The sequence below is a fragment of the Protomyctophum parallelum genome, assembly GCF_964188405.1.
Source record: "Protomyctophum parallelum genome assembly, chromosome: 1".
NCBI lineage: Eukaryota > Metazoa > Chordata > Actinopteri > Myctophiformes > Myctophidae > Protomyctophum > Protomyctophum parallelum.
In genome coordinates this window covers 35,271,856-35,285,765 of record NC_139697.1, presented here as the reverse complement: position 1 = coordinate 35,285,765, position 13,910 = coordinate 35,271,856, and the positions used below count along the sequence as shown (strand labels likewise).

The following is a 13,910-nucleotide window of genomic DNA, read 5'->3' as shown; positions in this document are numbered from 1 at the left end:
ATAACCTTTTTTCGCGATGTTTACGGCAGAGCAAATGAATCACAGGTCCTCTCAAATTTTGGGTGACTGGCTCCCCGGCTATACATTAATTTATGTAAAACATCACAACAATAAAATATGTGGATGTCCACCATAAATGTACATGCATTAAAACCATACCATGTAATATACCTTGATACCTCTGATGACAAGCATGGTGTACCTCTAATATAGATCTAAATGTCACCTTAAATAACAGGGAATTAGAAATCCCCAACATGCCAACGACATGTGTGGGCTGGGATTATAACAAGGAGACAACCAGAATGCTCAGGCAGGCAGCTCTTCAGCCACGAGCAGACATGGACTTCAGTGGCACGTGGAAGTTATATTCTGATGACAACCTTGAGGATTTCCTCTAAGTAATGGGTAAGAACGTGAAATATGTTATGAGTTTTGCTACAAATTGAGATATCCACCTTTTGAAAAAGTACTGAAAAACAAGTGCCTGGCTGGAACATCTGTGTTTTAGAGATTTTGAATGCAGACAAAATACAGTACATTATACATCCAAAATGTATATCGCACTTTTAAAAGGGCCCTATCTTGGGCACTCCTTACCCTTTATCCCTAAACTTATTTGCCATATTTTACTATGTTGAAAAACATATACCGTAGTTCATATAGTTCATAGTTCAAATAGTTCAACTAGCGTTACTAGCTGATCTACATCAACACGTGAGCTTGTAAATCGGCTATTTGATCTATTTTAATGTTTTTCAAAATAGTAAAAAATTACAAATACGTTTAGGCATAAGTGGTAAGGGGTGTCATAAGATATAGCTATCTCTTGTTCAGCATATTCTGACTTTTATCAATCTATACATAATGCATGTATTGTAATGATTTATATCTCATGAAGATGTACCTGAAATGGTGATCAAGATGAGCAGGGACATCAAACCTGTGACGGTGATAAAGCAGAATGGTGACAAATTCACTATCAAAGTGACAACACCTCTCCACACCATAGATAATTCATTCACTCTTGGCAAGGAGACAGAGGTTACTGCTTTTGATGGGAGAAAGCTCAAGGTGAGTCATTCATAAATAAATCATATAATTGGCCCTGTATGCATCTTATCATGCATCATCATCGTCAATATGTGAATTAAGGACTGTCCACAGAAAGTACTAGAACAATGTGGTGTGTACTCTGGCCACAACTATAGTGCACCATGAGAGCAGAGAATAACTGAAGCACAAAAGTTCACCTCAGTCCAAGAGATCCAAGGAGAGGATATGGTTGAGAATGTGCGCCCTGTTACTGGAAGGTCATGCCGAGTCACACCAAAGACTATAATAATGGTACCCATGCAGTAACCTGCTTGACGCTCCGAATCAAGGGTTGATTGGCTGTAGCTTAAGCCTTAATGTATGTGTACATCGAGCTGCCTCATGCTACATACTGTATACAGGAAATAGGCTTCTGCTGTGGGGCACCGGACCTGTTCCCATGACCCACACTGTATTATGTAAAACCAATAAAAACAGTACATGTAACAAGTTAAAAGTAAAGTTTTCAGTGCGGTTTTGAAGGTGGGGAGTGAGGGGGCATCTCGGATGTGTTTGGGCAGGGCATTCCGGAGGCTAGGGGTAGGGGCAGCCTCAGGTTTTGAGCCTGATCTTCTTGGGGATCACAAGGAGGCCGGCGTCGCTGGACCTGAGGGAGCGGGATGGTGCGTGTGGCTCGAGGAGGGCGGAGAGGTAGGGGGAGCCAGGTTGTGCAGTGACTTGTAGGTGGTAAGAAGTACTTTGAATTCAATTCTGTGTTTGATGGGGAGCCAGTGGAGGTCACGGAGGACTGGAGTGATATAGTCTCTGGAGTGGGTGGAGGTGAGCAGGCGGGTGGCTGAGTTTTGGACGTATTGTAGTTTGTTGAGGGTTTTTGCAGTGGTGCCAGGCATAGAGGATGCTGTTGCAGTAGGCCTAGTCCAGTCGGGATGAGATGAAGGTGTGAATGAGGGTTTCTGCAGCTGAGGGCGTCAGGAAGGGGTGGAGACGGGCAATGTTTTTGAGGTGAAAGAATGCTGTTTTTGTGATGTGGTTTACGTGGGGGTCTGGGGGAGGAATGAGAGGGTATAGGGTCGAAGATGACACCTAGGTTGCGGATGTGTGTGGAGGTAGTGAGAAGGGAGCCGTCGATGGTGAGAGTTGTGTTAATTTAAAAAAAAAAATTAGCACACATTTTCAAGATTCTTCAAAATATTTTGAAAATAGCAGATCTACAAGCTGAAGCTGTGCAGCACGTTGTGAGCTTGTAGGTCGAATAGCTGTAAGTACGACATAACTGAATTTGTTGCTATAATACACATTTTGCTGGGATCCCCTGGACCCCAGGATCCCTGGCCTAAGGGATCCCTGGCCTATTTGCTTGTCTTGGGCCTAAAGGGACTTTGACTACAAACTTCTATTTCTAGACGGAGGCGCTGTCAGTAGAGGGCGGTGATGTTCTCCCCCCTTCACTATTTTCTACTTGCTTGTTACTGCGCATGCACTGGTTTTTCGGTTCCCTCCCCCCTCTTTTCTTCTGTTCTGCTAGCAAACAAAGTTATCGCTGTTAGTGTTAAAATAGTCTAGTAGTAACTAGTTCCTACACAGAGCTTTACACTATTTACAGACATGGCCGGGAGATACATGAGGCCTCCAAACACATCCCTCTTTGTCAGAAACATTGCTGATGATTCCAGGTGAGTCAACATTTGAGCAGGAAAACTAGCTCACCTCGAGCTAAGTCAAGAGAAAAGTGGTGTGTAACTTGTAGGTTAGCTTGTTGTAGCTAACGCTGCTAATGTTCAATAGCGGCCTGTAGACCCGTGCAAATGAACACCTTGTTGTAAACCAACAACATTACAACATTACAGTGGTCGCATTGGGTCAGAAACTAGATGCAATTTGATAGTATGAGCTTTAAAATGGTTGAATGAGTCATGAACAGACAACGGAGCACGCTCGTTGACTAGCATTCCACGCGTGCTGCACACAGCTAACGATAGACTTGGAAAAAAAATTCACGTTACACTGTTGCACATAAACATTTACCTTAGTTTGTTGTTTTTACATGCTCAGTTCAGTTCCGTTTTTTTTTTTTTTACATTATTATTATTATTGTTTATTTCTTTATTTTTCAAATGCTGTAGTAGTAGTGCAGTGGTTGTCCACTGGGGCCCCAGTCTTCTTGAGTCTTCCTTTACCTTCACCGCCCCCTTCGGGGGGACGTGGGTCCCTTGTCCCTGTGGTCTCCTTGCCGAATCCGAGGTGTGAGAGGCGAGCCATGATGATTGCACTAAACTAAAGCATTTGAACAAAATGCTTTAGTCCCTGCTGTGGGTAATGGGAATCAAACTTGTATTTACGGTGTTCAGGCCTGAGGATTTGCGCCGTGAGTTTGGCCGCTATGGGCCAATTGTAGATGTCTACCTCCCGCTTGACTTCTATACACGACAACCAAGAACCAATTTAACCATTTGTACTAATTGGCCGACCTACAAGCTCATAACATGTTGCAATGCATTGTGAGCTTGTAGATCCGTTTTAGAAAATAGGTGAACAGTTTTGAATAATCTTGAAAAAATATGGTCGTCCTTGACACAATCTTTTGATTGATTGAAGTATTTATTAACATTTTGCAGAATTACAGTACATTTGAAGTACAACTCAATACAAAACCCTGCTGTGCGTAATTGGAATCAAACTTGTATTTACGGTGTTCAGGCCTGAGGATTTGCGCCGTGAGTTTGGCCGCTATGGGCCAATTGTAGATGTCTACGTCCCGCTTGACTTCTATACACGACAACCAAGAGGATTTGCATACATTCAATATCCTTTACAAAAAAGACTTGTTTCTTGATCTATGCTTATTGTTTTTCTTCTAACCCAGTTGTTCTCAAATTAGGGTCCTTGAGGGGATTCCAGGGGTCCCAAACCAGTTTAAAATTTTTTACTAATTGGCTGGCCTACAAGCTCATAACATGTTGCAATGCATTGTGAGCTTGTAGATCCGTTTTAGAAAATAGGTGAACAGTTTTGAATAATCTTGAAAAAATATGGTGGTCCTTGACACAATCTTTTGATTGAAGTATTAACATTTTGCAGAATTACAGTACATTTCAAGTACAACTCTATACAAAACCCTGCTGTGGGTAATTGGAATCAAACTTGTATTTACGGTGTTCAGGCCTGAGGATTTGCGCCGTGAGTTTGGCCGCTATGGGCCAATTGTAGATGTCTACCTCCCGCTTGACTTCTATACACGACAACCAAGAGGATTTGCATACATTCAATATCCTTTCCCTTTACAAAAAAGACTTGTTTCTTGATCTATGCTTATTGTTTTTCTTCTAACCCAGTGGTTCTCAAATTAGGGTCCCCAACCAGTTTAACCATTTTTACTAATTGGCCGACCTACAAGCTCATAACATGTTGCAATGCATTGTGAGCTTGTAGATCCGTTTTAGAAAATAGGTGAACAGTTTTGAATAATCTTGAAAAATATCGTGGTCCTTGACACAATCTTTTGATTGAAGTATTTATTAACATTTTATAGTACATAAAATTACAGTACAAAAACTGTCAACTGTGAGTGGACGACAACAAAGTATTACACTTGTTTACAAGAGGGTCCACCATTTTCAATTCATAACATTTAGAGACGTTCTGAACTGAGGGTCTGTTGCTAATACAAATCAATTTGGTGGTCCTTGACATAAACATTTGAGAACCAATGTTCTAATCTAACCCATTACATCATGTAACAGTAAAGTATGTGTCATGTATGTTATTGTATCGGCATCTAACTTAAAGTTTCTCTGTTGTTGATTTAGAAACTGTAAAAGTATCCTGTTGTGGAGCTGGGCGCACACAGAGAACAAAGCCATGTAGAATAGCTGTAAAGAGAATCCACACAGACCTTCAGGATGTCAAAGTACAAGAAACAGTGAGGGGGAAGTTTAAAGAAAGCGAACTTTTAAAGCATGAAGAGGAAAAAGGCTTGGATATGGCGTCAAAAGAATGAGGAAAAGAAAAAGTGGTTAAAGACGAATAAACAAGCAGGAAACAAGCCAAGTCCCAATGGGAGTCGTTTTAAAGAAAAGAGTAAAGATGAAGATGAAAGTCAAAGGTCAAGGTTGTTTAAGGTAACAAACCCGATATTAATTTTGTATCCTTAAACAAATCCACAGAGTTGACAACAATCGTTTGCCAGCATATCATTTTTTACATAATTTTGATTGAAATTTCAATTTGAATGTATTTTTTTTTAATCAACATATTTTGTTTGTAGACTGGTGCACAATTGGATTTATTAAATGTTTGCTAAAAATAGAAAAATCTGTCCATGTTAAAATGTGGCTAACCTTGCATTTCTGGCTGCTTCCTCAATTTTTTTGTTGCATATTCAATGCAAATAGAATGTTTAATGACTTCTCCTGAAATTAAAATGAGCAAACAATTGGTTTTGAGTCTCCACTGTCAACTCCATAAGGTCCTTACAGAACCATTTTTCATGAGAATAACTTGCAAAACTCCCATGTATCATTTGTTCCTTTCACATTTTCTTCAAGAGCCCAACTCAAAGTTCCAAAAGAGAACTCGTAAGCGTTTCTTAGATTTGTATGGCCTGCATGATTATGTCCCACAAAAAAGACAAAGAATCCTTAATGACACTGCAAGTTTGAGGACGTGCGAGATGCAGAGGATGCCCTTCACAGCCTTGACAGGAAATGGGTGTCTGGTCGACAGATCGAAATCCAGTTTGCACAGGGTGACCGAAAGAGTAAGTCTGTTTTAATTATTTATTTCCATATGTTGTCCACACTTGCATATACCCTATGAACATAAAATGGAATAGGGGGTGGCACTACCCACTACTGTCTTTGAATTCACCCATTTTCAACCTAGCTTCATATAATTGCTCCTCACTAATACTCCTGATAAAATGGTACCCTTTTCTTTGACTCAGGAGGGCTTTGGACACTCAAAAATAGAGATGCTCCGATAATCGGCCAGTGATCGGCCATATCGGCCGATATTCGCTCTGATCGGTAATCAGCATTTACGCTATCTGGAGAAACTGATCTTTACACCATTTAAAGGTATATTCAGTGATTTCACTCAAAAAACCTTAGGTTTCGTTTTTGGCTGTGGGACCCAGCCTTTCGTCCAATCAGGATAGAGTCAAAAACGAAACCTATGGTTTTTTGACCCCCAGGGGTTAACTGGGGACAGGGAGGAACTCCTTATATGGCCAGCACACTCTATAGTAGGGAGGATTATCATAACAAAAAAAAAAAAAAGTGATATTTGAATTAAGTGAAATCACTGAATATACCTTATATAAATGTCAAATCAGATATATAGTATAACATCATTTTGCATTTTTGTGACGGGCCTATTAAAACATTCTCCCCTTCCTCCAGTCCCCACACAGAGGAACAGTTTTGATGTGGGTTTTGAGTGACATTTGGAAATATTAAAATTTGCAACATTTCACAAAATCATCACATCGGACCTATCGGCCGATCATGAGAAACTGTATTGTTCACACACAACCTGATCGGAGCATCCCTACTCAAAAACCTGCCTACCTGTGGCGTCATCGAGGCAGGGTTCTGTTTTTTTAAAGCAATTTTTATTAACACGAGAACAATGACTTCCATTTTGGCATGCTAGCTTTCCAGGAATAGAAACCTTGCAGTTTCTATTGGCTTAGATTCCCCATCGATGTTGTCACTGTCCACAGCCCTCCCCTGAGACAGACTGAGTAGACAAAATGGTGCCATATTTATGAGCATTACTAGTTTAGACCAATTATATGAAGAGCGTTTGATGATGGGTCCTCAAAGCCAAAGGAAATTTGGCTACTCGTTTACCTACCCAATGGTGTCTTAGACTCACAACCATCAACAGTCAAAGTGAATTAATCTAAAAATGAAACAACAAAATTTGATGAATGGAAAGTCATTTCTAGGGTAAAGTACTGCTTGCTCGGTTTGGTATCTTTTTGAACTTTTGGTTGACTCTTTCCTCATCCCCCATGTTATTCAACAGCACCAGGTCAGATGAAAACAAAGGACGGATCTCCAACTCCACGCGGCTCCTCACGGTACGATGACTATGACAGAGACAGTCGCCGTAGACGTTCACGTAGCCGCAGCTATGAAAGAAACCGCTCACGCAGCCGCTCCTATGATCGTCGGCCCAGGCGCTCCAACAGTCCAAGAAAGTGAGTTTCCTCTTACTGCCTTGTTATGTGTTAATTTTATGGCCGGGACTTTTAACGCGTTAATTGCGATTAATTACAGAAAAAAATATTGCATTAAATTAATTAACGCATTTTAAACGCACTAATTTTTTCACCAGACTGGGGGGAAGCCGCTGAGATCACTTTGCTTTTCCCCGTGGATGGGGAAATTAGATTTAAAAGGCTATCCGATGGAAGCGTGGATAAAAGCACAATTGTGTGCAATTATGCAATAAAGAATTTGCAGATCACCGCACCACGTCAAGCCTCCAGTATCGGCTCAATGCGAAACATGTTGCATCAGCTAGCCTGCAAGCCAACGTTAAGTTAGTCTACACTACAGTACCTCTGGTCCATAGCGTTAGGAGTTCTATGGTACTTAATTCGATCCTTTCCCCCCACACCTGCGGAAGTGTAGGGTGTGCAGCCCCTCGTTTTTAGAACAAAAAAGATGTAGGAAGCTGCTATGGATCAGAGCTAACGTTATTCGAACTCTCAGAAGCAGTTCAAGGACCCACGCCCAACCCACACTCGACTAGATTACATGGTTTCTAACTAACTTATGGCCAATAACTAAAATGTTGGTAGGCCTATTGGTAAATCTGTTATGGATGTGCTCTGAAGCAACAGATGTGTTTTCTAATGATCATGTCACATGTGCTTGCTGCAACAAGCCCCCCCCCAACCCTGTGGAATGTATTCCCAAAACTCTCAGACATGCCCCAAACATTCAAACCCACCTCTTCAATATTGCTTTCCCCAGCTATCTCATTCCACAGTTTGAATTTATTTTATTCCTTAGTCTTAGTGTTTTTCTCATATACCCCTTGTAAAGCATCTTTGGGTACTCAGAAAAGTGCTATATAAATTTGAGATTATTACTACAAAAAACAATGTTTTATTGCTTAAACTTATGTAGTCACTATTCATTGATTCGCTCGTATACAAAAATCCATTTGAAAAAATGCTTTGCACTGTTCTCAGGTTCAAATGTTGATGTGATTAATTAATTACAAAGCCTCTGATTAATTGGATAAAAAAATTTAATCGAGTCCCAGCCCTAATTAATTTATGCAGAGCTAATGTGAAACGCATGTCTAGAAGACAACCATTCAACTAAAGCTCTCAGTGAAATGAGCTATCCCTAACTAAGATGGTGATAACCAACCTCTGTATAGTTATAGTATTGTTGTGTCGCAAAGAAACATGCAACATTTTGGCTGTCTTCCTCAATCCAGCTCTCGTGGAAGGGTGCCAAGGAGAGAAAGAAGCAGGACTCGAGAGGATGAAAAGTGAGTTTGCTAATTTCCATTGGATGTAATTTGTTCAGCAGCACCTCTTTCTCTGTTTATGAATACATGGCATGTTTTTTGAGTGCCAAAAAGTTTAGAAAATGACAAGTATTATATCTTTAGTTTATTTTTATTCGTTTTTTATTGTATGCTTAGACACACAATTATTATGCAGTAATGTTTTGTTTTTTTGGGGAGGAGGAAGGTGAAAGGGGGAACCAAATTTATTGACATATGATACAACAAAGGGACATCACCAGAGGCTAATAAGAAAACAACTCAAACTGGTTGGAAACTAGGGTGCAGCGGTTCTTGGTTATGCGCTTTGCATATTGCAGATCTTTTTAAAAATTTGCAATACAATGTTGTGAACTACTTTGCACACATTTGTGTGCAAAGGTAGGACTCCACCACACTAGTGTTCAGTTCAACACATCAAAAGAAAAGTTTTGCGCACGCATGAGCGCACATGGTCTAACATGCTGTGAAAACAGCTGCTGGCAGTGGCTTCTGGACATCTGATTTGTCCATCCATTAGGCATGGAGTGTTAGAACTTATGACTATGTGCAGCACGTGGAGAGTCAGGGGAGGGTAATACAACAGGGAGAGCACCGTGCCCGGGGATCGGCCCACGCGCACGGCACCGGCACACAACAGGGAGAGAGAGACACACTTGTGATTACGATGCACACACACAGCCAGTCACCAGCCGCAAGCAATCCTCTTAATTGCGGACAGAAACGAGACAGACACTCAGACAGGAAGAGTGCAAGCACACAGAATCAATAAATGATGACTGTGGGCCCTACGGAACCCAGTTCTAATATCTAAAAAACCAGTATTGTTTAAAAAGTCTGGTTCTGCTGCCGGTTCTGGAGAACCTATAAAACCTGAAGCAGATTCTACAAATGTTGTCTATATCCTAACAGTTTTTCTGAAAACCCTATGTTGCTATCTTACATTGCTGTGGTATAAAAGAAAAGAAAACATTTTAACTTTTTGTGTTTTTTGCTTAATGAATGCCTTACTTGGTCATACTATAGCGTCAAAAGTAGCAGATCCACAAGCTCAAAATGTGATGCAAGGCAACATGTTTTGAGCTTGTAAATCTGCTGCTTTTGAATTTGAATCCTGATAAGTAACAATTTTGGACATGAGGTTTCCACCTGACAGAGACGATATTTTGGCTAAATTCTAAAATGAAATGTCCATACTCTCAAATATGTTTTCTTGAGGAATTGTTTTAAACTCTGCAAACATAATCCTCTCTGTGCCTGTCTGTGTACCATACACCAACACAAACTGGTTCAGGCAAAACACATTTTGTTATCCATAGTTCCATACTATATCTGCAGAATTGTTTTGCCCATAAGTGAATTATTTTAAAAATATTTTATGTTCATTCTTGACAGTCTTTTTCTTTTCTTGTCAAATAATGAAAAAAAAAACTGATGAAGTACCGAAGCTATAATGAGCACTGTAGTATTGATAAAATCCTGTCTTTCTGTTTTCAGTCAAAGACCGAGGCTTCAAGGCTACAGAGGAAGGTCTCGATCCCGCTCCAGGTCCCAGAGTCCACCACGAGACGATGTCCACCCGGCTCCAGCGGCTCACAGGCCCCAGCAGGAAATGCGTAGAACGCCGTCCCGTTCCAGGTCTAGATCCGTGTCAAGATCAAGATCTCATTCACGGTCTCGGTCCCGGTCTTGGACAGGACGCAAGTCGGGAGGACACTAGGAAGCAAAGGAAACCAATGCAGAATCCTTCTGAGGATCAGTTGGGGAAAGAGGCTGAGATATGCTTTGTTAAAGGACTGGTCATTTTTCAAAAAAAATATTGTTTGAGATTGAGATTTTTTTTTTAAGTAAGGAGAAATGTGACACTCCACTGATACCGCATGTGAATATTTACGGTTTGTTCTGCCGGTCCTGACCTTGATTTTAGGAAAGAACTTTTGGATAAAGATTTAGTGAAAGGGATATCGGAAATGTTTCAGTAGCTTCCATGTATTCTGAAAAGGGAAAGCTTTCTCCGTCATGTTTACTTGAATGATTGTATCAGTGGGTTTCCTGAATAAATGTCTACTTTTTGCATGTTTTACTCCTTCAGTTTTATTTTTGTTTTTTTATAAAATGCCATTATTTTAAAAGCAATAAATGCATTTCTTGTACAGGAGCACACATTTGTGGCATCTATGTTTTTGGTTTGCAATATAAATTCTACATTTGTTATGGTTATTATCTTAGGTGTATGATGCAAGGCGAAATGCTATTGCTCATGTTTGTACCTAATGCTATTTGTCTATCCTGAGGATTCTGCAACCCTTTTGACCATGTCAAGTGCCATCTTTTTATTTTCTTGATAATCTTAGCGATAAACATTAGTTTAATAATCATGACACCACATCAAAATTAAATATTTCCAACAGATTTTGATTGTCCATATACATAAACTTTTTTTTTAGAAATGTTTTCTTTATTATACGTGGAGCAATAACTCACCGACTGTAGAATTATGTGCAGGGTGTAATTTGTACAGATGTGAGGGGACTTAATTTAACCGACTAAACTTTTATTTTATTCAAAAGACTCACTTTAGTCAGTGTGCTTTGATCACCCTGCCCTGTGCCTAAGGTTGCCTATACCCCCGGTCTATATGGAATGTTTAAATGTGGCTATTCTATAGAATTAAGTCAAAATTCCATGGCAGTTGTGTAGGTGTGGCCATGCTCTCATTTGTGTTCTACAACATAATTTATAATTTATTCCATTTGGATTTAATGTTCTGAAAGAAGGGACTGTCAGCCTACTGCCTAAAATGTAATGGGAAAGAGTGCACATCCAAATGACAATATTCCAGGTGCTGGTGCTCGGCAGAAAAACAATGTTAAATAATCGCACACTGGATCGTGCTTCCATTAAGAGGCAGCACCTGTCTATTGTGCAGACTACTTTTCTATTCTAAATGTAATACATACTGTTGGCCATTGAGCAATGACAATGGAGCAGGTGGGGATTTAGTGCCTACCTTGCTGAAGGGTAGCTGGTTGTAGAGTAGCAGAGTGCATGCCTTCAGAAAACCAACCTAAAGAGTTTGCAAGCCATGCAATTGATTTCCTGTTAATGGAATACAAAGCAGAGTAGCTGGGAGGAATGACTTGATTAGATTCACAGTAAATCAACCATGTACTCAATCGGGCATGCCCTATCGACCGTGGTATTGAAAACCATGCAATGATCAAAAACTGGAATGACAACGTGGTAGTTCATTGTGAGTTGCATTAGCATATCTAGAACACGTCGGAAGACCTAAAAAAAAAGTCAGTGGTTCACTTCTCAGAGTGGGGTCCGAGGATTCCAGAGGGTCCCCAGCAAAAGTAGTTAATATAGAATCACAATCAGTTGAACCACTTTATCCATTTATACTTTGTCTATTCTATTTTAGAAAATGTTAGGAAAAATATTGAAAATGAAAAGTTTTTAAATATATATACTTTTTTTTTTTTTTTACATAAATCTTCTCTTCTGGGGGTCCTTGGCACAAAACATTTTCAGATGGGGTTCCATGGCCAAATATACCGGTATTTGGAGGGTCCTTGGCACACGAAAGTTCGAGAACGAGTGGTTAAGCTATCAAGTCACTGTGTGATGAGTAAACCAACATAATGGAAAACTCAGGTACCATTTCCACTGTCACCTGCCAGGTTTGATTCATTCTAGCCCCCCCCCCCCCCCCCCCATGCATTGATAATACTACACAGTGCTTTGGATGAAATTGGTAACCAAATTGTATTCATTATTAAATCAAATTACTAAAATATATATATATATATTTAAATGTCCATTGGGGATTTGATGTGTATAATACAAGCACTCGAGTCTCTAGCTACATTATGGTAAGTGGTGGACAGAAGCACGTTTTAAAATATATGGGAAACGGATTGACTATCTGCTAGTGATTCACATTGACTGGTCTTATGCAGGAATATTATGCAGGAATATAGTGGCTGAATGTACTGGATGGACATAAGTGGTGGGTGGTCTCCCAGCCTTTGTTGTGGTTATATGACAGCTGCATCAAAGACAGAAATTACTCTATGGAAACATGGTATGACAGTAATGGGTCGTGTTATTTCACTTATGAAGGGAAATCAAGATTATGCTAAAAGTATATAACATTAGCATTGGCTTTGCAACCTGACATTACCTCAAGGTAAGAAATAATACAAATAATAATGTTTTTATTGTTTTCCTGCACTGTATTTCTAGCGTATTGTCTAACTTTGAAATAGATTTGCTAACACAGTGAGAGGAATGCTATTATGCCTAATCCTGAAGTCTATTCCGATTTGTGAGGTTCACAAATTGAACTTCAACCCTGTCTGGTGTCATGACCCTGGGTGACAAATCTTGCTACACGCTTTTTAAAATACAGGAACATAGGTGTGAGATTAAATACAACCACACCAAAGATAAACAATGAAGATGCCCCTGTTGTCTGACTGCACTTCAAGCACAAGCAGAGACACAATTACTTGTCATCATTGGTACTTATATATAAACATTAGATATACTACTATATACAGTACTTAGATATAAACATGTTGTTATATAACAGAGGTAATGCTGACAAGTCATAGGAATATTTCACTTCCACACATGTTTGGCATAGTTTTGACTCAGGCTTTTGTTCATTAAGTATTTCAATATTTTATATAATTTTATCCTTTCTATACAAACCCGTTATAACTTCAAACTCCAACATAAACACCTGTCATTTGTTCTGGTGACTACTGGTATTATTGTCCTTCTAATATGTGAAGGGACCATGTGTTTTATCAATTACTTTATTTTTATTTATCTTTTAATTATTTGTAATTATTTTTTGGGGGAAATGAAGAAAATAAAATACAATAACAACATTTTATAAATGAAAAAGGTAATTTAAGTTACAATATCAAATATAAAAAAAGTATCAAAAATACTGAATCAAGCAACTTAAAAAAAGTTACAATATCAAATATCTAAATACTGAATCAAACAAGGCATTATTTTGTAGAATCTGCCTCAGGTCTTAATGGGTTAATGGGATTTGCACAAAATTGTCCTCCGCATCTAACATATCCTGACTATTAGGAACAGTGGGGAAGTGCCATTTAATAATCTATTAGCTAATTTGTTTCTCAAATATTATTGAGTCATGTCATGATGTACTTTTTTTTTTTAAGTATTTCATTAAATGGAATCTATCCAACTGCAGGAACCCACCAGTAGCTACCTTCCCACCACACCACAGAGGGCATGGAATATTTGGCGGCACGTTTCGCGCCAATGACTCG

The 13,910-nt window shown here is 39.4% G+C and overlaps 1 protein-coding gene and 1 pseudogene across 3 annotated transcripts; both read left to right on the top strand.

The window, feature by feature from the left end:
* Positions 1-341: 341 nt before the first annotated feature.
* Positions 342-1,238, top strand: LOC310868948 (fatty acid-binding protein, liver-like; annotated as a pseudogene). Its single transcript has 3 exons — positions 342-408; positions 902-1,074; positions 1,212-1,238. The product of its transcript is annotated as a fatty acid-binding protein, liver-like (transcript).
* Positions 1,239-2,565: 1,327 nt separating this feature from the next.
* On the top strand, positions 2,566-10,750 carry srsf10b (serine and arginine rich splicing factor 10b). Of its 2 annotated transcripts, none has more exons than XM_083764630.1 (6): positions 2,566-2,729; positions 3,754-3,858; positions 5,709-5,812; positions 7,087-7,261; positions 8,518-8,571; positions 10,087-10,750. In XM_083764630.1, the coding sequence occupies exons 1-6, from the start codon at positions 2,662-2,664 to the stop codon at positions 10,307-10,309; spliced, it is 729 nt and encodes a 242-aa protein (XP_083620756.1). In that variant the 5' UTR covers positions 2,566-2,661; the 3' UTR covers positions 10,310-10,750. The 2 variants fall into 2 exon arrangements, with proteins under 2 accessions (XP_083620756.1, XP_083620757.1); XM_083764631.1 differs by lacking the exon at positions 3,754-3,858 and adding an exon at positions 4,863-5,174 and having other exon boundaries at positions 2,584-2,729; positions 5,710-5,812.
* Positions 10,751-13,910: the final 3,160 nt, after the last annotated feature.

Bases quoted from the DNA above. Each gene is read 5' to 3' on its own strand.
- srsf10b (XM_083764630.1), top strand. From the start codon at position 2,662: ATGGCCGGGAGATACATGAGGCCTCCAAACACATCCCTCTTTGTCAGA. The intron at 5,813-7,086 runs GTAAGTCTGTTT...GTTATTCAACAG, and splicing joins TGCACAGGGTGACCGAAAGA to CACCAGGTCAGATGAAAACA. The intron at 8,572-10,086 runs GTGAGTTTGCTA...TTCTGTTTTCAG, and splicing joins AGGACTCGAGAGGATGAAAA to TCAAAGACCGAGGCTTCAAG.